Source organism: Rhineura floridana, chromosome 3 (genome assembly GCF_030035675.1).
Source record: "Rhineura floridana isolate rRhiFlo1 chromosome 3, rRhiFlo1.hap2, whole genome shotgun sequence".
NCBI lineage: Eukaryota > Metazoa > Chordata > Lepidosauria > Squamata > Rhineuridae > Rhineura > Rhineura floridana.
The window spans coordinates 4461390-4484581 of NC_084482.1; the positions used below are offsets into that span (position 1 = coordinate 4461390).

The following is a 23192-nucleotide window of genomic DNA, read 5'->3' on the forward strand; positions in this document are numbered from 1 at the left end:
AAACCCCCTCTGAATACTGCTTACCATGAAAACCCTATTCATAGTGTAGCCATAAGTCGGGATTGACTTGAAGGCAGCCCATTTCCATTCCATAACATTAAAACACACACACACACACAACCACCCCCCAAACTTTGGTCTAGAGCAGATAATTGTAATTTGGACTTCTTGTTTTAGGTTCAAAAATGCCTAAGACCGGCACTCAGCCAGGGTACATTGTCTACGCAGCCTAAACCAGGGGTTGCTAAGTTCTTTTAGGGTGAGGGCTGCATTGTTCCATGGTCAACCCTCTGGAGGCTGTGTAATCAAAATGGGTGTGTAAAGTAGGTATTATTTTTTTTAAAGAACACATTTTGAAGGTCTGGGGGGGCACAAAAACCTTTTGGCATCAGAACCACAATTGGAGATCTGTGGGAGTGGTCAGTAATTTTTTTTAATTGATATATTTGCGGGGGCACAATCGTTTTGGCATCACAATGGGCTACCTATGAAAGAAATGGGTAAGTAAATGTGTATTTATTTTTAGTTTGCAGGGAGGGACCACAAAAACCTTTTGGCATCATTGCAGGAGACCCATAGAATCAATCAAAAATTATTTGCTTTTTAAATGACACTTTGGGGGTCTTGGAGGGCCACAACAAACCTCTTGGGGGGAGCATATGCTGGCCACAGACTAGCCGCCTCTAGTGTATAATGTTGAAATACTGTGAGTTTGTTCCAGTGGAACTCCCATGGACACTAGGCATTCCCACTATAACCCTTGAGCATCCACTTTGATCCTTATCAGTCCCTGGCTCTTAAGGATCTTTTCCTCCCAGTTATGCAATTGCATTCAGGACAGCAAAAATGACTCCAGTTTTATGCTGCCCTATCGGCTGGGAGATTTACAATTCACAATGCCTCAGTTTGCCTCTGTGATCTCAGAGCAAGGAGGAAGAGAGCAGATGAGAGCTTTCTTCCTCATTCCTTTCTCCACTGCCAATTATTTGTACGCGTAGGGTTTTGTTTCTGTTTGCTTCTCCATTATAAAACCTCCTCTGCCAAGTGTCAACATACCAAGTATTCATCCTTCAAATTACATGTTGTACTACTTTGGATGGGTACACAGACGTGTTATGTCTATAAGGTTCAGTGAAGACACACACAATTATCTCACTGCTTAAGAGATTAGCTGCTTTTAAAACTCATCAGTGGTTTTTCTCTTCTGCAGTTCAGACTACTGTGACAGTGTGAGATAAAGCTCCACCTCTGCACATGCAAGGGAGAATTGCATGCTTGTTGTTTTTGTTGTTGTTGATCATGGCTGAATGCTATAGATTTCATCTCTCCTGACAGTTGTAGTGATAGCAGTAAAGACAATTTCCTAATATACTTTCCTCTGTGCCAGCCATGGCTGTTCCCCAGGACTTCCAAACATTTGTCTTCCTGGATATTGAAACAACCGGCTTGCCCCATGACCGGCCTCGCATGGCTGAACTCTGTCTCTTTGCTGTGCACCGCCATTCACTGCAACCCTCTCTGCTGGGGTGGTCAAATGCCCCCCGGCTACCCCGAATCATAGACAAGCTCACCCTCTGTATTGATCCCAAGAAGCCCTTCACCCTTGAAGCAGGGGAGATCACCGGACTGAGCAATCAGAACTTGATGGAGAACTGCAAGCCAGATTTCAACAGCGCTTTGGTGGAGGCCCTAAGGGGTTTTCTGCAGCGGCAAGCTGGCCCAATCTGTTTGGTGGCCCACAATGGCCTCGGCTTTGACTTTCCCCTGCTTCGTGCAGAACTGTGGCAAGTGGAGACCGACCTGCCCCCAAGCACCGGTTGCCTGGACACACTGCCAGCCTTGAAGGAGCTAGAAAGATCTGCCAGCATGAGCTACCGGCTTGGGGCTCTCTACCGACATTTCTACGGACGGGAACCTACTGGAGGCCACTCAGCTGAAGGAGATGTGCTCACTCTTCTCCTAGTGTTCCTTGCCAAAGCCCCTGAGCTAATGACGTGGGCAGCTCTTAATGCGCACAAGTGGGGAGAGATCCGGCCTATGTACTCCCTCAGTCTAAACAGAAGAAGGGACTAATACTCAAAAGAAAAGAAGAAATGGCTTCTTATGCAAAATCAAACCTTGAAGTGTCTTCCTGCACAGGGCTACTTCTTGTGCTGACTCTTCTCAGAAGGTTAGTGCGATGCATAGCTAGGAGCAGTGGTTCCCCAACATTTTTTTTCCATGGATCACTTGAAAATTGCTGAGGCTCTTGGTGGATTACTTAGTTTTCTGCCTGTTGTAGCAATTGTAATGTGCTGTACTAAATGCTATATAATTTTTAATTATATTTTTATTGCTTTTTATATTGTATTTTGTTGAGCTTGTTGCATTCCATAGAATTCAGATTGTAATACAATATAAGAAATAAAAGCAGCAATATAAATACAGTTAAAAATCAGTATGAATATTTCGTGCAGACGTGCCACAGACCACCACTTGAATGAAGTTCACGGAGCACTGATGGTACATGTACCACAGTTAGAGAACCTCTGATGTGAGTGTTGGTTTGGAATTGTGGGACCCAAGTTCACATCTGTGCCATTAACCTCTCTGGGTAGCTTTGGGCAAGTTTCTAGCTCTCATCACTGATGGGCACAAACTACTTAAAAAGAAGTTAAACTGCCACTATCTAAAAATAGTTTTAGCTACATTTAGTAGGTAATTAAAGCTACTGTCTTAACTTCTTGAAGGGGTTAAGAGGTTGTATTCAACAGTAAGTCATAATTTGAATGGATTCACTGAAATTGATGGACACAACTAACTTGGATCCATTAATTTCAGTGGGTTTATTCTGTGTAGAACTGAGTTGGATTCAACTCAAGGTGTTTCAGTTACTTTTTAAATAACTACTCCACCTCCCCAGGTTGAAACACATATATTTAAGGTGGAGGTTGGTTGCTAGGTCAATAGGGTTGAAAATTCTCTTGGATATATGGAGGAAGTGTCTGGGTTGTGCTGAGAAATGCAACATATTTTTTCCTGGATACCCGAGTCTTGTGTAGTCTGAGCAGGTTTGTAAACAAGAAACTTCATTGCAAGTGCAACTGCTCTCTTTACTGAGCCAGGCTGAACTGCTACAATATTCTGAGTGGAGCAATCCCCCTTAAGAAATGCTGCACATTTAGCATGCTCCTACCCAGTAGGTATGTAGTTATGGAAGTAGGATTTGCCACACTCTTTGCTGGTAACATCAGCCGTGCCTGTCTTCTTAGTGACTTTAATATTTTTGTTGGTATTTATAAGTAATGAATTGTTTAAATATTAGTCTTTCTAGAGGATGATGGTAATTATTGTTATTAAACTACAATAATAAGCAATCAAAATGTAATTTAACTATATAGTTTGGATTCTGCTCAGAAAGGAATTGTAATTACCATTCAGTTACATTCAGCTTAACTAGCAGTTTAATTACTTTTAGTTAAGTATTCATCACTGCTTTTCTGCCTAACCTACTTAATCACGGGATTGTTGTGAGACTAAATACGCTAAAGATAATTTGGTAGTATTATTATCAATCACGCTTCCCTGTTTCAGACAGAAAGGTTTTCTCCAAACACATGTGTTAAAGCGTTTGGCCCTCCAGATGTTGCTGAACTCCAGAACTTCCATCAGCCCCGCCCAGCATGGCCAACAGGGCTGTTGGGAATTTGTAGTCCAGTTCTCAACCCCTGGTCTAAGGGCATTTTGATGCAGCAACTTGCTAAAGTAAGCTAGTCTGGGTCTGATCAGGGCCTGGGTAGGAGAGTTCTTGGGAACCCCATGGATGGTACCAGGAGCATTCTGAGTATGGAATCATATCCATACTTATATGGGATTAAGGCCCATTGAACTAAATTAACCTTACTTCTGAGTAGATATGCATTGGATTGCACTGTTGAGGAGATGAAGGATGTACATGTAATAAAGAAAATGAATGAATAAGAACAATTTATCCAAACTTGCATGTTGGGTAATATACTTGTATTGTCAACACAAGGATTTCTATTTGCACAATGGAACATTCTCTCTGTGGGCCCCACACCCTCCCCACATCTGATCTGGAGGGTTGGGGGAACCCCTAGAACTGATTTAGGGGGTGCATGGGGAGACAAAGGAAGAATGTTCAGTTGTGCAAGCAGAAATCTTTGTGCTGATGGAATGTTTGCCTTAGTGCTATGTTGGATTCCATCCCTAATTTTTTAGATAAGGTACAACCTTCTCATGTGTCTGTTTTCTGAAGTCAAAAGCCTATTGATATTAAATTTGGTGAAAAGGTGGAGATAATTAATTTTGAAACATGTATGTGACTGCTTGTTTTTCTATACTAAAAAACATTTTGAGGTTTTTGGATTATCCCTTTTACCTACAGAAAGACTATACATGCCAAGGATTTTTTCTTCTGAGGGTGTCTGGAAGTAGGATATAATGTAGGTGTCTCATCGTTAATCATTGTATAAAGCAGCTATTTAAGCATTATGATTAATTAAAACATTCAGAACATACCAAATTACATATGAATTGCCATAATGAACTTATCTCCTGACTAATAGCATTTTAGAGTGTTAATTCCCCCAATATGTTGCTAACCCTGCTCCTCTGCAAGGTAGTCTATTATTATCACCAAATTGCAGAGTGAGGGTGGGGCTGAGAATAGAGACTGCAGTCCTGTACTCATCATTGACATGCATAGCATTGCCCTGTCAGTAAATTCATAGCTGAGGCAAGATTTGAACTGGGGACTTGCTTAATTCACAGCGTAGTCTGTAAGCCCCTATGCTCTCACCATTTCTACCAGCTGCCTTCCATGTCTTGCTGTTCTCAATATTTGCTGTTCAGGAGAATACTGGCTCTGAACATGGAAGTCACGCTTTTGGCTGTCGTGGTAATTATGCTTTGATTGGCCTAATTGGTAAACTAATGCTTTTTAAAAAGCCACTTGTGTTGCTGACTATTGCAACATCTTGTGGTAGTGATTTTCATAAGTAATTGTGGCATCATGCTAGGATATGCTTCCTGTTGTTTATCTTGTTCTCCTGTTGTATTTCATTTGGGTTTCTTGTGTATGTCTCTGATTTATTAAGAGTTCTCTTCTGTTAGAATGTCCAATAAAAACTCTTTTAAAAATTGGCCTGGTTAGTCTTCTGTTTGCACAGTCATGGGCCAAGGCCAGAGGCATAGGGTGCCCAGAGGCATAGGGTGCAACATTTAGTTGGTTAATCAGTTAAATTGAAATAGTGCCCCTGATCAAATGGGCAGCAGATTTTTAAATTAACAATTTTTAATACAAGAACTGCAACAACTACAGGTGGCAGATGCCAACTTAGAAAAGAGGTGCTTCCCCTTCTGTCACATAATCATTAAGGCAGTGTGGTGCCCTCCAGGTTTCTGAACTACAACTCCCATCAGTACCAGTCAGCATAGCCAATGGGCAGGAATGGTGGGACATACAGTAAAAAACACAAAATTTGGAGGGCCACAGGTTCCCCACTCTTATGTCCTACACCATCCTAAGTCAATACAGTGACAGTTACCAGACAGTTACCACTTTGTCATCCCTGAATTTCCAGATTAAAAAAGTGGGGATCTTTGAGACCTCAGGCCTGTGACATTTTCATCTGTACAGGCAACAAGATTTGTGTTTAAAGAAATTAAATTCTCAGTATTGTGTTACCAAGACAAAATGATCAAAGGTGTTGGTATAGTGCAGAGGCTAGAGTGTTGGAATAGGCCAGGGGGGCCCTGGGTTCAAAACCTCATTCAGCCAGGAAACTCAGTAATGCTGGGCCAATCACAGTCTTTGCACAATCTACCTCACGGGCTTATGAGGACAAAATGGGAAAAGGAAGAGAAGCATTTACATCATCCTGAGGTCCTTGGTGGCTGAGTAGGATTTTTAAAATGACATCTGTACATGCCTGTTTTTTAGCCTATGAAGTCAGGCTGGAAGAGTGATTTTTTTACTTCCTACTTTCAGGAAACCCTTTCCACAGGGCTGGCTCTATCATTAGGCAGAGTGAGATGACTACCTCAGACAGCTGATTTTTGGTGTTATGAAAGGAAAATGCATTAAGTCATTTAGTTGTTGTATTTTTACTGCCAGGGAGGGGTGGGGAAAAGTGCCTGTGGTGTCAGATTTTCTGCCTCTGGTGCCAAAATAAAGTTGACTGGCTTGGGTACAACTGGGGGAGGGGGAATTTGCTATTCTACATCAGGCAGCAAAATCCCTTAGCCACCCTGTGCATGTACCCAAATGTTGAAAAAACTTGCATGTTGGCAAGGACCTGAGTGAGTTGTGCTGTCATTCTGGAAGCATACAGAATACATATTTTATGCAGGATGCTGCCACACCTATTGGATCTCATTGTGCTCATTAACTGAATCATGGCGGTGGTAACAGCAGCTGCCTCCACCTGCGCCGTCCTCCACAGAAGGCACTACTGACGGGGCAGCACGAAAATGGGTCGGGAGAGACCGGAGGACAACAGAGTTTGGTCTCTTACCCCGGATGAGTGGTTCTCCATCTCGGCAGAGCAGTTGCCTCTTGTTTGTCACCAAGGCAGTCTTGCCCATGAGGGAAGCCGGCGGAGGGGTGCCTGAGGGCTGACTTATCCTTGGCTGCTGCAGCCATGACGCCACTCTTCAGGGAGCTTTTTCCTTGCAGAGAGGGGGGACGCGAGGGAGACCGGTCTGCAGGTATGCCATCCCCAGCATGTGGGGGGAGACGGTGGTGGCAGTGGTGGCTCTCGGTCTGCTCCCTATGTTCATCTTCATTGCCTACTACCCCAGCATGACCGAGGAGCCTTCCTTGCTCAGCAGACTCTCCTGGAGGCGTGCAGGTGCTGTTGGTCACTCAACACTGCTGCTTGAGATCAGACCACCAGGGAAGAGCTACGGTGGGCGGTTGGCGGAGACTGGTGGAGTTTAAAAGGACTTTTTGTTACTAGAACGAGACTGTGAATAATATCATGGGTGGGGTGGTCCTAGTAGGTAAGTTGAAGTTGAAATTGTGTTACTTCTGCTTTTGCTATATTGACTAGTTGTGTAATAGGATTGTTACAATGTGTAGGATGTAATTAGGATTGTCACAATGTGTTATGTTATATTTAGTATTGGTATGGTTTGTGTTGCTGTTATATCTGCCATTTGTTAGTTTCATTATTGTTGTATTCTGTCTGAAATTGTTTTTGCCATTGTTTGACTTGCTGCAAGCGATTTCATATGCAGTGTGTTTTTGTTTTCCTTTTTGTACGTCGCTTTGAGCCCTATTTTTGGAAAAAAGCAACTAACAAATGCTATAAATAAATAAATTGTTGCCCCACTTGAATTGTGATTGAACTTTAGAACATCCCCAACAATTTCCTGGATTGTGCATTGCAGGTAAAGACTGGAAGTAATAGTCAAACTATATCTCAGGGGTGCTTGTTGGCCATTTCTGATCTTAGAATTGAAGAACCTCTGATAAGCTTCTGGGAAGCCTTGGGGTTCCCAGCAATACTTTTTGAAAGCACCACAGCCAGAAGAACAAAGGGACCCCAAGGTTCAAGAGGCTGTTAGCAGTCATGTGTGGTGACATTTGGGTGGGTGGTCTCTGTCACCACACCTCCACTTCCATGCCAGTCATTTTGGTGCCAGTGGCTCAAATGATATGAGTGCCCATTTCCACCAATTGCTGCATGCTGAAGGCATTCCCCAAACTTAACCTATTGTGGAGGAACTGTCTCCACACTGTACATGCACGGGATTAAAGCGGAGACTGCAATCACAGCATGTACATCAGGCTTTAAAAAAATTAATGCAAGAGACCTTGTATAAGCCTTATACAAGTCAGGTAAATATCCCTGTTGTGCAAGACCTCAAGTTTTTTTTAAAGTAGAAATGGATATTCATACACGTGTGCACACACAAAAGCATCCATTTTACCCACTGTGAAATATGATAATTAGGGCTAGTAAAGTTTGCTCTTGTGTACTTCCTGGGATTTTTTTTAAAGGGGCATGTGCACAGGTACAGTACAATGAAAAAAGATAGTGGCCTGTGGGGGGAGGAAAGACAGAAAAGTACAGCCCAAATATATTCCATCCAGCTCTGCCCACTGGTGTGTATGACAAGCAGCAGAATAGAAATGAATATCCATAACTGAAAAAAACCCAGGAAATGTAGAAGAAGAAACCTGCACACAGAAAAACTAGATTTGCCCCTGTCTGGAAGTATCCTTAGACTATACTACATTATACAACCTAATCATTCACAATGAACCCTGCTTGCTACAAATGAAGTGGCAAGCTAGCCTACAGCAAAGCGCTTCCTTTGGCCACACCTGTAGGGGTAATGGATTGATCTACCAATTAGTTGTGAAGTCTGTCTGAAGCTGATTTTTTTTTAAAAAAATGCACTCAAGCTGATCTGACCAGGTTTTAGAGTAAAAAGGGGCATTTGTGTCATTTGCCCCCGTTTTCAGAAAACAGAGGTGGAGATGCACAGGAACTGGCACACCAGTAAGTGTCTATCTCTACCTTATGATTGTCAGAGCATATCTATCCTCTGCTAAACTGCTGTATATCACAATGACTTGGAGTAATTGGCTGAATGACTACAGAAGGGGTGATAAGTTGCCACCTACACCAAACATTGAAGAAAGTGGAATTTGTGTCTACAGCTTGTGGAGGGAAGATTTTTCTAGAACAAAGCAGGGAGCTAAGACCCAATGCTTCTGGATCTTTTCCTTTGCTTGTGGTTAGAGATTTGGGAATGGAAGAATTTTATGAAATGGGACTTTTGGCATGGCAATCTTGTCTCGCTAGGAAGGTTTTGGGAGACATAGGGCTGATTTATAAATGCAAATGTATTTATTAATGCTCACTTGATGACTATGCCTTATCTGAGCATGTGAACACCTGAGCAGGTGTACAAACTTGGATTAGGACACAAGGGGAAGAGTTTCAGGGCACAAGTGGTTGCATCTATTCTAGCTCATTATAATGAGGTTTCAGAGATAATGGATATAAAACGCAAAATAAGGACGCTGCAAACACTTGTTTTTAAATACATTGTCTTTCTCTTTTTATTTGGTTTTTATCCATTTTTTTTCTCTATACCTTTTGGATGAGGGGGCAGATTTGGGGGATTGATGCATATTTTTCTGTCAGTTTGCTGCTGTTGTCGTTGGTATTTCTGTCATTTAAAGATGGAAGAAAAAATCACGATATCGACCGGGGCAAAGAGCCGGACAAACCGAAACGCACAATTACGGCACGATCACAGACACTGAGTAATATATAGTCAGAGTGCCACTGGGAATGGGGGAAGGATGGATGGGGGAGGGCAGGGAATACTTTGGCTGCTGTGGAAAATAAGTTGGTTTGGAGGTCACAGACTATAGACTGAGAGTTAGAGGAGCAGGAATTCTGGGAAGGGCCAAAGAAAGGAATGGGTCAAAAAGGAAAAATAAATTGAGGAGAAGCATAGCTAGTAAAGATGAATAAAAGAGAGATAAAAGAGTAGGTTTTAAAAAGGAGTGATCAAAGGATAAATCAGACAATTAAATGAACTGGAGATTGGGGTTAGGGAGGTAGAAAGATTTAAGATTATCCTGATCCTAAACACATTTACTTGGAAGTAAACCCAGATGGAACCAACTTCCAGCTACCTGCTAAAAGGTCACAACCTGAAGCCAAACAGTCATCCTACTATTCTATGTTAATTAATCCAGACTGACTACTGCGCTGTTCCTCACAGTCTTCACATTAACCAGAGGCTTTCTTTCAGTCTCTGCAAGTATGTGGAGCTGTTAGCAGATTCCCTGCCTGCTGAAACCCTGCACACTTCCCACAAACAGTCCTGCGAGGAGGCCACTGAATCTCTGAACCAGGGTAGTATAGAAACTCTTACGTTGAAAAGGTGCACACTGCAATCACCCTGACTGTGAGTGCAATGAGTTAATAAGAGGTGACTCCACTTTAAAATATCTTGAATATGCAGTCTTAGAAGGGGAAGGAAAGAAAAAGAGAGAGAGAGAGAGAGAGAGAGAGAGAGAATGGAAACAGTATTTATAACAGGAGTCTCCCCCTCAGTCCCCATGCCCTGAATTGTGGGCCCCAGCTGCACTGGTAATCATGGCATACATGCTGGTATTAGGGGGAATAATGGGGCTCTAACCCCTAGTAAGACAGCTCAGTGGGAGTGACACCCCCACCCCCCATTTTGCCTCCCCTCTAGAATAAACCCTTCTGGTGAGATTACACACACACACACTCCTTCAAAACAGTGATAAACATTCCAGTGCTGTAGATCCCCTTTGAGGATCACGCCTTTTTAACACCCCCCCATCTCCAATATGGACCAGCAGGAAGGGGAAGCAGGAGAGAATTACCCCAAGATTTAAGGTGCCCTCTTTCCTGACCCTTAAATCATTGGGGGGGGGGAGAGAAGGGATTTGGAATGCAGAGGTGAGCATTAATTTTTTTAAATTAAAGTGCTGAATATAATATTTAACCCCAAACCCTTTAAACTCTAAATCTGTCTGCCATTCAGACTCTCAAGATGGCTTCCAAATAACCTCCAATTCCAGACCCCCTCCCCCCAGGACCAACTTGCTTTTGTCAGGGGCATGCAGAGGGGAGATGGAGGAAGGCTTGCCATGTCTTGTGGAGGTGAGCGTCAAAGAATGGTGAGAGTCATGCAATGCTTTCCATAATATTGGGCAGGATCAGTGGTGTTTAAAGGGCACGGGAGGGGAAATTGGTAGGTTAGAGAGGAGACTGGATAGCTAGTTTTATCTGGAAAGCTTGGGGACAGGGAACTGGGAGATGGCAGGGGGTAGCAAGGGAACTATGTAAGGTCAAAGAGCTGTCCCAGGGGTGAGCAATGACGTAGGGCAGAGTGTGTGTGCATGTGAGGCAACGGGGCAATGGAAGAGGGGGCAGTCTACCTCTAGTTGTAGTTTCTCATATATATATAATATATATATATAAACAGCACAAACATCTACATTCATCCTGGGGGAGGCGCAACAGCCCGGCAGCTGTCTCCCAGTGCGAGCACCCACCAGCCCCCCCTTTCCCCTGCACAAAGGGACATGGGGGGCAGGAACAGGATGGCGGATTCCTCCTCACAACACCTCCTATTGTAGGGGTAGGGACCTGCGGGGAGAGAGAGAAAAGGCAGATGAACACAGCAAACAGTGATGCCTTCTGTGGCATAACAGAAGAACACACAACTCCAGGAATATATGAAGGGTCTCTCCAGTTGCCAAGAGATAGTCAGCTTCTGGGTCCGGGGACTCTCCATGGCCAAACTGCTTAAGGGAGGGTTTGTCCCTAGCCATGACATCATCATCTCTATCCCCTAACAGCTTGGCAAGGGAGAATTTATACACACACACACTGCTCAGATGCAGGAGGTTGATAAACGCCATGAAAAGACTGGCCTCACAAGCCTGAAACAGCACCTGACATGATAGGGCAAATGCTGGGGCCCATGGGTCCTGGAGGACCCACTAATGCTAATAATATAAATATATATGTGTTTATGTGAATACACACACAACTTTTTTTAGGGCCCCCGGCACTGAAGAGATGTGCTAGGCAAGATAGCTGTAGCTACCACCATCTTATTTTCTCCAGAATGGTTCTGGCTCCTGACGTAAGGCCCCAGAAGAATTCTGGGAAAATTAAGAGGGTGACATCTGCTGCAGCTGTTAAGCCAAGATGTGATCACCTAAAATGCCACTCCTTCCTTCTCCCACCCCCTCCCCACAGCAACTAATCAAGATATTTCAAGGGCCAGAGGCTCCCACCAGAAAAACCCAAAAGATAATTTAATCTGTTTCCCCAGCTGGGCAACAGAATGAATATGCATTTTTAGAAACCATTACTCAAAGACTGAAGATAAACTCTGACTGGCACCATTTAAAAACTTTTAAGATCCAATCACTATCAGGAAGACATATATTTTAGTCTTTGTTTTTATGCTAATTATTAAATTCAGATTTGACCATAAAGGCTGCCACTAGCCAGCTCATAATTAGGGAGTTTCTTTCTAGGGGGAGCATCTATCCAGGCAAAGGACTCTTCTCTCCAAGGATCCTTGCTAAGGTTGAAACTCTCAGACCCACTCACCCAGCTCCACTTGCAGGTGCCAGGAACTATGGTCTCTTTTCTTTCTTGCAGAACAGGTCACATGCTCCTTCCTTATACTAATTCTACTTCTCTGGGACTCATTTTTCTTTTTTCCTTCCTTTGTTACTTTTGCTATAACAGGGTGGCTCCAGGAAGCCACTACCTGTGCTGGTACTTTTAATCTGGCAACAGATTAATAAATCTAATAAATTAAATAAAACAATTTTTCTGCTTCATACCCCTCCCCAAAATGCCTTTTTCCCCATTCTCAATCCACATTTAATTCTCCTTTTCTCTCTCTTCCAATTTCCTCCCAAGGTTTTGTAAGATCCCCTTCAAGTTTCCCACCCCCGGCTATTTTTCTGTCTGTCTTCCCATGTTTCTGTTAAGAAAGCCAAACAGCTCACGCTGTTGGCTGCTCGCCACTCTTCGCCTTTTCCCAGTCACCCCAAAGCCACCAGATTTTGTTCATCTTTTCCTGTCTTTTTCCAAAGTCTGTCACACAGTAGTTTCTTTGTGTTGTAGGGCGAATCTGTTAATTTCATTTTCCCTCAGTTTCTCATTTTTCCAATCTCATATTCAGTTCTCCGCAGCAGTTTGCGATTTTCATGAAAATTCATCAGCATTGTAGTGCAAATTTCTCCTAATATACAATTTTGACTAAAATACACATTTCTGCAAAGCAATTTCCCCTAACATAATGCTTTTTTGTAAGTTATTTTCATTCACAGGGCCGGCTCCAGGAATGCCGGGGCTCTTGGGCATCAGCTTGCCCTGGGCCCCAGCGTGTGTGTGTGTGCATGCTACGTGTGTGCATCTCTGCCATCAACTAAGATGGCGGCAGGGGCTTCAGTACCTTAGGGAAACCGCGGCTGCCATCTTCATTAAAGGTAATGGTAAAAGACAGCAAACAGGTAGGTGGGGTATGTGGGGGAGGCACAGATCATGGAAGTGGAGCAGAGGGGCGGCTGAGGGGGCCGCTGTAGCTCCAGGGGCCGTTGGGCCAGTGCCCCACCTGGCTGCCCTTTAGAACCGGCCCTGTTCATTCATATATGCATTTATATGTATACTTTACACTAGTATATGCATTTCTGTTCACGTTACTTGGCTGGGGAACTGCATTGCAAAATTTTGAAAAGTGAATTTCAAATGATGGATGTATTTCATGTATTGTTTCAGAAAGTGTGAATTAGGTAAGTTCACCTTTAAATGTGAACTGAATCAAATTTCTCCACCATCCATAGTATGTTGGGCCCTTAAGGCTGATGTTTAGAACTATTTCTCATTTGCTCTGGACGTCTCCTGATTAGGTTTAAGTCAATGTCAATTAACATGTGTTTACATATTTTAATAAGTATGCTCATTCCCTTTTGATGCAATAAAATTACTTTTGACTTATCTGTATTGTCCTTGCTAACCCTTGGGGTGCCAAATTCTGGAGTTCATTCAGATCTCGTTTCTGAAAGAGAACTGCAGGCTTGTGTACAAACCGCACACATCATAACGGGTGTGTGAATCAGATTCCCAGTGGTCAAGGAATTAAGCTTCGGGAATTAAGCTCCTCCCTATGACTAGCAAAACCATAATAAATGATGCAAATATGCTTAATAGATTGCACAATTCAGTTTTTCCTGCATACTGTTAACATTCTTAGCATGGAGTATGCGCAGGCTTATTCTTGGCTGAGAGAAGCGCACTATCTCCCCCTCCCCCAGCCAGCAACATCTTGTAACTCACCCGCCTACATCTGGTTTGCAAAGGAAGTGGGCCCGCCTTGCACATAGCCACCTTGCTGGCCATACTCTCCCTGCTGACCATAACCCTGCTGGCTGTAATCAGGCTGGTAGCCACCCTGCTGCCCATACGTGTCCTGCTGTCCATAGCCTGGGGCTTGATTGTAGGCATCACCATAGGTCTCAGGTGCTGGCTGCTTCTCTTGGGCAGAAGGTGGGTACTTCATGAAGGGGGTGCTCCAGCCTGTCTCTTTAAACACAAACCACAGGTTCCCCAGCCAAAGCACCAAGTTCAGGAAGCCAAAAACCTAGGGTCAAAATGAAGACAAGATGGAGAAAGAACAATCAATTGCACAGTGTAGAGCCCTTCTCCCATCCCAGCAGCCCTGTCCAGGTGGTGGTGGAGTGGTAGGAAATACCGTAAGGGATTTGTCAGCCTTTTTGAGTCCATGGGCACATTTGCAAACTGGAGAAACTGACATGGGCACCACACAGAACACATACACGTGCATGTGCCGCAACCAAGCACAAGCCACAACCTGTTCTATGGCTACACAATGGAATGCTTCTTTGTAGCCTAAAAGCAGAGCGAGAGGCGAGTCGAGGAACTTGTGGGCAGTCTGTAGTCACACATGCATCTGCAGACCCTGTGTTGGCAACCCTTGCTGTAAGGTCTGAAAGCATCAGGGATGGTGTTGATGCCTTGCCTTATTCCCTGTGTTACTGCAGCTATTTGCAAGAAAGGAGAGCTGCTGGTGCCTTAAGCCTGCCATCAGCTACTCCTGGGTACTGTCAGTAGGCAGCTGGCCAGAAGGAGGTACTGCAACGTTCTGTCTGACTTGCTCAAGCTCTGAGCCCTTGTAGGGTTACCAAGGGCTTATCCAAATGGAGTGGGATAATCCACGGTTTCCATATTCGGTTTGTCATCTGATAGTCCTCACTTTGTCTTTTAGTTCGCTCTTTCCCAATTAAAAAAAAACACTTTTTTGCACCCGCACCCGCAGTGGTAAGACCCCTACATTCTTTTTGCTTTTTCCAAGCTCCACCTCTAAAACCTCCCCCTATCAACCAATTGGTCAGCAAAAAAATTACATATGCTCCTCTCCCCCTCTGCAACGAAGCACAATATGGCTGTAAAGGAGTTCTCGCCTCGGAAGGAAAGGCTGCTGGTCGATTTCACACCTGCCTTGTTTGTATTTGCGATATTATGCTTAAACGAATGTATGCTTTTCTGCCTTTATTGATATTTAAGGAGATACACACGCTGGCAATTGCACTTATTTCTCCAAAAAAGCAAGAAATGTGTCACCCCCTCCTCCTTCTCCCTTTCCTTCCCAAGGAAAATGAAATTGACAAAGCTTTCTGGAGCAGGCTTGAAACCAACCAGCAGCCCTTTTCTTGTTTGTATTTGCGATATTACACTTAAACCAATGTATGCTTTTCTGATTTGAAGCAAAAACCCCAGCAAGTAGAATGAAATTGACAAAGCTTTCCGGAGGCAGGCTGAAACCGACCCCCACCCTTTCTTGCTTGCTGTGCATTGCAGATCTCACCCAGAGCAGCCGCCCAGTTTGCAGGCTGGCAAAAAATAAAATGCATCTGTGCAGTAGTTGCAGACCCCTCTCCCAACACCCCACCATTGTGATGATTGGTTCAATTTTCCCGGGCTTATTCTCGCACATGCGCAAAAGTGCAGATATGTGATTGGCTGGAATGAGGAGAAGGGGCAAGGGGAAATGCCCAAGAACCCCCCATCAGCTGTAAAGTCCGCGGTATTGCATCCTAAGTCCTGAAGGCACAGCGGATGATTCCCGATTTTAAACAGCAAATCGCATTTTTGCCGGTATTGCAAGGAGCGGATTTAACACGCGAAAATGCATAACAGCGCGAGACATCATTTGGACGACCGAAAAATAATGAACACACATAGCGGGCGTGTCACACATTTTGCAGTCGTCTGGATGAGCCCATAGTTGCAAACTGGAGAATAGGCACTTATCTTTGAAGTGCACCAATAAAATGGGATGGGAGGTAGCTGTGGCTCTGTCCAACTCTAGTCCTTTCATCCACTGGCCTCCCCAGCCTATAAGAGGGAGCAGGACGTCATGTTTGCCCTACTTCCAATGGGACTGGGAGGGTGGATGAAAGGACTGGGTCACGAACTGGCAGAAGCTGCCTTTACTACCTCCTCTTCTCCTTTATTGGTGTATACGGCTTAGGCCCAGGCTATCTGTTAGATCGTATCTCCCTCTATGACCCTGTCTGAGCTTTGAGATCATCTGGTGAGGCCCTACTCACTATTCCATCGTTCTCACAAGTTTGCTTGGTAAAAACACAGAATAGGGCCTTTTCAGTGGCTGCCCCTAGACTGTGGAATTCCTTCCCTAGCAAGGTTTGACTGGCTGCCTCACTTTCATCCTTTCGTGCCCAGGTGAAGACTATTTTATTTAGACGGGCTTTTAACTAATATAGTCATATTTTTTAACTTATTGTTGATTTAATCCATTTTTAACTGTTTAAATTTGTATATTACTTGTTTAACTGATTATAGTTTTTATCTGTAAGCCGCCCTGAGTTCTTTGGAAATAGGGCGGGGTATAAATATTTTAAATAAATAAATAAATATTGAAAAGGTATAGGCTCCTTCTCTGGCTTATAACCTGACAATCCTAAATGCTGCTGCTGCTGATGTCATTTGTCAGGTGACACAAGGGGCCAAAGGGGCTTCACCTTGCCCTAGAAGCCAGTGGTTCTCTGAGCAGACATTGTATGGAATATTGTTCCTGAGGAAGTGGTCCATGTTTGTTCATTTAAAGCATTTATTAGTCGCTCTTCAGCTATGTCTTTTAGAGTAGCTTACAAATCAAATAAGGAAACACAGCAGAACCCAGTTAAAATTAAAGAGCAGCCATTTAAAGTTAACAATTCAGCAATGTTCCATATAATATCTGTGAAGACAATGCACATAGCACTGTGGAGAGTCAAGTTCCTATTTAACCTGAATAGCTCTCCTCAAACAAACCCTGAAGTAAAGCACTAATCAATTACTCCATCAAGGATGCAATGCAAACGGCAGCTGTTGTTCCTGCTCACACTCAAAAATGTCTCTTCAGAGACCAGGGATAACACATAACAACCCCTACTGAGTAGATCTGCTCTGTTGCAAGGTCTCTACTTGGATATAAGCTTGTTTACCAAATATTCAAAAACTTAGGATCTTGGTCCATCTAGCATTTGTTACATTGAATGGAAGTGGCTCTGCAGGGTTTTAGGCAGGAATCTTTCCCAACCATACTTAGAGATGTTGGGAAATAAATCTGGGACCCTCTGCTGACAAAGCAGGTGCCCTATCAATGAGCTACAGCCCCATCTGCTGTCCAACCAGTCTCCTCCCTGAGGAGACCCTAACAAGCTCCAAAGGAGCCCCAGAGTTTCAGAGAACATATTTTGGACAAAGGGAAAACAAGCAGAGGATATGGACTGTTGGAGAGCCAGGCCTGTCTCTCTCACACACACTATTCATTCGGGGTACTAGTCAGGCCTGTTGGGCCTGTAACCTCACATTAACTGAGTGAACCCCGCCTGATCACACCCACCAGTTGGCTAATACTGCATGTATGCAGAGGAAGTGGTACTGAGGGGCAAGCTGTCTATCAGGAAACTGCTCTTCATTATAACCTTCTAAAGGAAAATCCTCACAGAAGCTTTCAAGGAAGCCAAAGGTTCTCTGCAAAACTATTTGAAGAAAATCATTTGCTCTAATATTTAATGAGAATTATAGCCTGCTTAATGATGGGTAGATCAGCTAATGGGCTGCTCTGCTCCCTTGAAAGGGCTCCCACCAACAGCCACATTCAGGGCTATAATCAAGGACCATGGGGTATGTGTCTTAGACCCCTTACTCTTTTGGGAGCTGGGTCCCAGCAGGGTCCCAATGTGAGTCTTTTCACTTGGCTAATAACATGCTTCTTTGTCCCTTTGTGCTGATTGGAGTCAATCAGAGTGAAAGGAGATAAGTCACTGATAAGGTTCTTCTCAATAGCTAACACGCACCTCCCTTTTATGTTGATTGAGTCCTAGGGTAAGTAAGAAGTGAGCTTCATGGCAAAGTATCTTGGTCTCTCAAATCCGAGTTCCACACTTAGCCTCATTTCAGAATTCTTAAAATCGAAAGGTTTCTGGCAACATTTAATCCCCAAAGAGAGAGATTTGGGGTAGGGAGCCTATGCATATAGCAGTTTTATTCTGGTTCCATATTTCTGTAATTGCAGAAGAGACAGTCAGTCCTGAGGGTATGGTGTGACATGTAGGGACCCTGCACTTCTTAATTTGCCACTACACTACTGGCCATATTTTCAAAAATTTAATCTCAAAAGACCTCACAGCATTCACTCTTTTGTCCTGCTTCAAACTGAAGGTTGATTTATGTAAGCACATACATCAGACAGTCACTCAGTGACTCACAATGCTAGATTGTCAGATCAATAATCAGGAGAATCGTTTTGCTTTAAGCGGATCAACACAAGTGCTGAGATGGGACAGAAGATAGAAATTGACCAAGTGGCAAGTGAAGGAGGACCCTTATCCTTACTGGGAGCGAAAAGGAGGAGACTCTGCCACTGCCTCTTGAAACTTTCTGCTAAGGATGTGAGACTAGAGCCTTGCTTTCCCCAGATCACTGCACTGGGGCAGCCCCCAAATATCCCTCCATCTCACTGGCTACATCAGCCAATTTGAAGGCACCCCCCCCCCCATTTCTAATCTGGAAGTGCTTCCACTGGAAAGTATTGTGTTTAAGGAAACGTAAAAGCTCTTATCTGTGGTGTTTGATCTATGACAGTTTCACACATGCAGAAAGTCATCACTTACAGCCACTGATTAAAGAGCAACACCATTTGTCAACCTAACAGAGCTACTCTTCTGGAGGTTAGCATAAGTGTAATCTATCTATCTATCTATCTATCTAATCACACCTTTTATTTTCTTTTTTGGTGTCATTTTATTGTTATTGTTTTTAATTATTAATATATTGCATCTTAAATATTGTTTTGTTGTACGCCTCCAAGAGAAAAGGTATTAGATGGCTATATACATTTAGTAAATCAAAATACTACTAATAATTAACAAACATATCACTGCAGGCATATGTTATTTTTTATTCTCTTGTACAGTAACACAACCAAAATGCATACCCTCCCCCCAAATTAAAGAACTTCCCACTGAGAAAAAGTTGTCCCAACTGGTCCCACTGATTATTCAATTAAAAGTTTCAACCTGATTAATCTAGCAATTCAACCAGATTCAGGTTGCAGTGTCCTGTGCAGACTTTGGAGTAAGCCCTCCGAAACACAGAGAGGCTTTCTTTGAGTAAACACCTGAATGATCTGCACCCCTAAGAAATAAGGAACTACCTGTACCAAAAATGTAGAGAGTAGATGTGTGTGAACACACACAGAGACACACACACAAAAAACACACAGACACATCTATAGTAACACAAAGCTCAAAAGCACCAATGGCTTGTGTCAAGGGTAGGCATGGTGGGGCATCTGCCAAGGGCCCATACCCCAGCAGAGGGTCCACTGACACGAGGCCACTGGTCCTGCTCCTCCTCTCCACCACTGCAACCTGCTTGCTTGTTCAACCGTCTTCCACTCTGGCCCAGCCAACAGGTGAGAAGGAGAAGCAGCAGGTGCAACTCTCTGCCTGGCAGGCAAGCAGGCAGTAGCAGCGGTGGTAACAGCAGTGACTGACTAGAGCCAGGACTGAATACACAAGCTACAATATGCCTTCCCAGTGTACAAATATATACAGGTAGCCATATCTGGGCAACATTCCATTATAATAGGTATTTGGAGGACTAACCACAGAGGTGTTGAGGCCAGAGGTGACTGGCTCCCGTAGCTCACTGCATCTGTTGCCTTCTGTCTGGCACACAGACATGCCTTCAATCACTTTGTCAGGGTCAGTGGCCTCCTTGACATCTGAAAGCCCTTTGGCCCAAGCACAGGAGCTTACCAGCCACATGAAGGCAAAAACAGCCGTAACAATGAAATCCTGCAGCAGAAAGGAAGAAAAAGGTTACAGCCATGATTGTCCAAAGGATGAGATAGGCCCCCTGCAGGAGAAGGAAGTGGCTGACAGTGGACTGTTAGGATCCCACAGGTGCTCAGGCTCTGGGCCCAGAAAGACTGCCTCTGAGAAAGAGGATCCTAAGCTGCTGCCCCTAGCACAAACAGCCCCCCCCCCAGATGACACTCTGCCTGAGAAGGCTGCAATAGCAAGTGATCCAGCATGTCCTGTGGGTAACTCCATCCCTGGTTCCAGACAGCCCTTCATCGTCCTCAGGAGCAACAGGCCTATGTCAAGCTCAGATTCATTGTCCCAGTGCCTGCTTGGTAGCCCAAGGCCTTCCCTCCAGCTGGCCTGCTTGGAAGGAGACAGCAAGCCCTCTGCATGCTTCAGATCAGGGTCCAAATAAAATCCAGGAAGAGGTGGAAGCCATCAGGGCCCACTATAAAATTGGCAGTCTCTAGGTCCTCAGTGCTGGTGCAACTTATTCATGTGAATGTGTCTTAGCCTGCTGGGCTATACATGTGGGCAGGACACTTCCCCTATTTGCCAGGCCACCTAGCCAAGGGGCTACCTAGTCTTCTGTCAAGACTCAGTCCTGCTGCACCTCTCACTGGCTGGTGCAGGCCTCCTGCTTAGCACCTGCTCCTGCTGATATGGATCTTCCATACCAATCAGTGGAAACAGACATACAGTAGGGCCCCGCTCATACGGCAGGTTCCGTTCCGGACCGCCGCCGTAAAGTGAAATCTGCCGTAAAGCAGAACACATTGACTAACATTGTCTAAAATGGTGCCCGACGCCTGAAAAACGCCCTAAAAGTGGAACATGCGCCGTAGGAGCGGGGCCCTTCTGCAATTGACAACTGCCGTATCGGTGGAACGCTGCAAAGCGGAGCGCTGCAAAGCAGGGCCCTACTGTACAGTTACTGGTGTGCAGTGGCTAAGATTCCAATCCCATCCAACCCATAAACTAACTAGGTGGCCTCACGTAGGCAGCAAAAAAAACAAACCCTACCAGGTGGTTTATCAAGCCTCTGCTGAGCCCCTCATGCATCACTGGTGACTACATTTGGTTTGGTGGGTCATAATTGTCCTAAAGTGGCACTGTACTGAAGCTGAGCAGCACATCAATATTCAAAATTTAAACCCACATCTCTGTCTTCTTCCTGTAGTCCAAATAGTATAGAAATCCAACCTTGTTCCCTGACTTCCATCCCTATTGCAAGTTTATATGGCACACATGTTTGCATGTTCTGCTTTGTACGTCGCTTAGAGTGGCTGATAATTCAGCCAGATAAGCGACTAATAAGTCAAATAAATAAATAAATAAAGCCCCATGACAGCAAAAATTTTTTTGATTAACCGTCTTGACACGTTATGGCTGCTCTTTGACAGGCCTTAAGCTTGACACTGCTAATGGCTGTCTGCCTAATGGTGGGACCAGCCTGTCAAACAGACTTCCTGAATGCAATTCCCCCAGTCACCCCACCCTTCACTTGCTGTGACTTCTGCAGAGGATCACCAGAAGAGGCAGCACAGGATGCTTGTGGTCATGTGGGAACGTCACTGTTTCAGGCAGTTGCTGAAATGACCCTGGGCAATGTCATCACCCTAGCACTGCCGTTAATCATGGGCGTCTGTTGCATCACACCCAGGAGTCCAGGCACTCACAATCATGGGGCCCTTGTTGTTCTCCCTGTACTTGTCCTGCATAAATATGTAGACGACAATGGCGGCAAGGGAGTAGAGGAAAGCGAAGACCGCAATGGTGACGAAGAATTCGGCAGAGGAGGAGTAGTCTCCAATCAAGAAAATCTTGTCCTTGTTCCCTTTACAAGTTGGAGCTTCAAAATACACCTGGTGGAGCCTGGTAAGGAGGAAAAGAGAGTGGAAGAAGATGGATGTGGCACTCATCATGTCAGAGCTGGGTATACTCTGTGTTGTTTGAATTTTGCTCCAAGGAGAAACAATTGTCTCAAGACAAGTGGAATTTTGCAGTCTCCATATTCTTTGCTAAAGGCAGATACGACAGAGGATTATGCAGTTATGAATGATTTAGAGGGATAGGGGCCTGAGGCCTGCCACATGTTGTACAGTACTTGGTCTCCAATTCCTATCATGCCTGATCTTTGGCCTTGTATGCTGGGCCTGATTGGAGCTGGACTCAAAACAACTGGAGAGCCACAGGTTCCCCATCCCTGACAGAAAGAGAGATGTTTCATTCTTTCTCATAATGCTATAATTTGATGTTTTCCAGTAACATTGATTGACAGTAGGCTCAGGGTAGATAAAAGTAGAGCACTTCTTCATGCAATGCATAATCACTTTATGGAGATTGCTGTCATATGATGTGAAGATGGTGGCAAAAAAGAGGATTTGACAAATCCATGGAGGAGGCTATTAACAGTTATTAACAACCATTAACAACAGTTATTAAGCTATGATAGTTAAATAGGACACTAATGCTCAGGCTGTGCCCTCCTGAATGCCATATGGCATATGCTGAGGACATCACCTTCATACCTAGCTGATGTTAAGTGACATCATGTACTTGGACTTTCAAAAAGCTTTGGTGAGGTACCTCATCAAAGTCTCCTGAGTAAGCCTAGCAGTCGTGGAATAAGAGGAGAGATCCTCTTGTGGATCGGGAACTGGTTAAGCAGCAGGAAGCAAAGAGCAGGAATAAATGGACAGTTCTCCCAATGAAGGGCTGTAGAAAGTGGAGTACCCCAAGGATCGGTATTGGGACCTGTGCTTTTCAACTTGTTCATGAACAATCTAGAGTTAGAGGTGAGCAGTGAAGTGGCCAAGTTTGCTGATGATACTAAGTTGTTCAGTGTCATTAAAACAAAAAGAGATTATGAAGAGCTCCAAAAGGACCTCTCCAAACTGAGTGAATGGGCGGTAAAATGATAAGTGCAATTTAATGTGAGCAAGTGTAAAGCTATGCATGTCAGGACCAAAAAACCACATTTATGCTCATGGGGTCTGAACTAGCAGGCGAGTAAGAGGTGACATGGAGGATAACGGTATCAAAGGCTACTAGCTAAGATGGCTATGCTCTACCTCCACAATCGGAGGCTGTGTGCTTCTGAATACCAGTTGCTGAAAAGCGCAAACAGTCTGGGTGATTTCAGTATAGCCAGTGGCAGGGGATCTGGCTGGAAAGAAGCAGTCCTTGGGGTTTGGGCTGTCAAAATGTTGGGGGAATGGATGTTGCTTTAAAGGTAATGGGTGCTTGAATATGCCAT

The 23192-nt window shown here is 44.3% G+C and overlaps 2 protein-coding genes across 7 annotated transcripts in view; one reads left to right on the forward strand and one right to left on the reverse strand.

Annotated features, from left to right (window-relative positions):
• TREX2 (three prime repair exonuclease 2) overlaps positions 1 to 7298 on the forward strand; it is a 39693-nt gene extending 32395 nt beyond the window's left edge. For both annotated transcript variants that reach the window (XM_061613980.1, XM_061613979.1), the window contains exon 2: positions 1388 to 7298. In XM_061613980.1, the coding sequence (XP_061469964.1) occupies positions 1390 to 2073 (684 nt within the window). In that variant the 5' untranslated portion in view covers positions 1388 to 1389 and the 3' untranslated portion in view covers positions 2074 to 7298. The remainder of the gene's footprint in view (positions 1 to 1387) is intronic.
• Positions 7299 to 9050: 1752 nt separating this feature from the next.
• Positions 9051 to 23192, reverse strand: part of SYP (synaptophysin) — a 38551-nt gene continuing 24409 nt past the window's right edge. For all 5 annotated transcript variants that reach the window (XM_061613971.1, XM_061613973.1, XM_061613976.1 and 2 more), the window contains 4 exons: positions 21613 to 21808; positions 19733 to 19924; positions 13872 to 14175; positions 9051 to 11156 (listed from right to left, as the gene is read on the reverse strand). In XM_061613971.1, the coding sequence (XP_061469955.1) occupies positions 13876 to 14175; positions 19733 to 19924; positions 21613 to 21808 (688 nt within the window). In that variant the 3' untranslated portion in view covers positions 9051 to 11156; positions 13872 to 13875. The remainder of the gene's footprint in view (positions 11157 to 13871; positions 14176 to 19732; positions 19925 to 21612; positions 21809 to 23192) is intronic.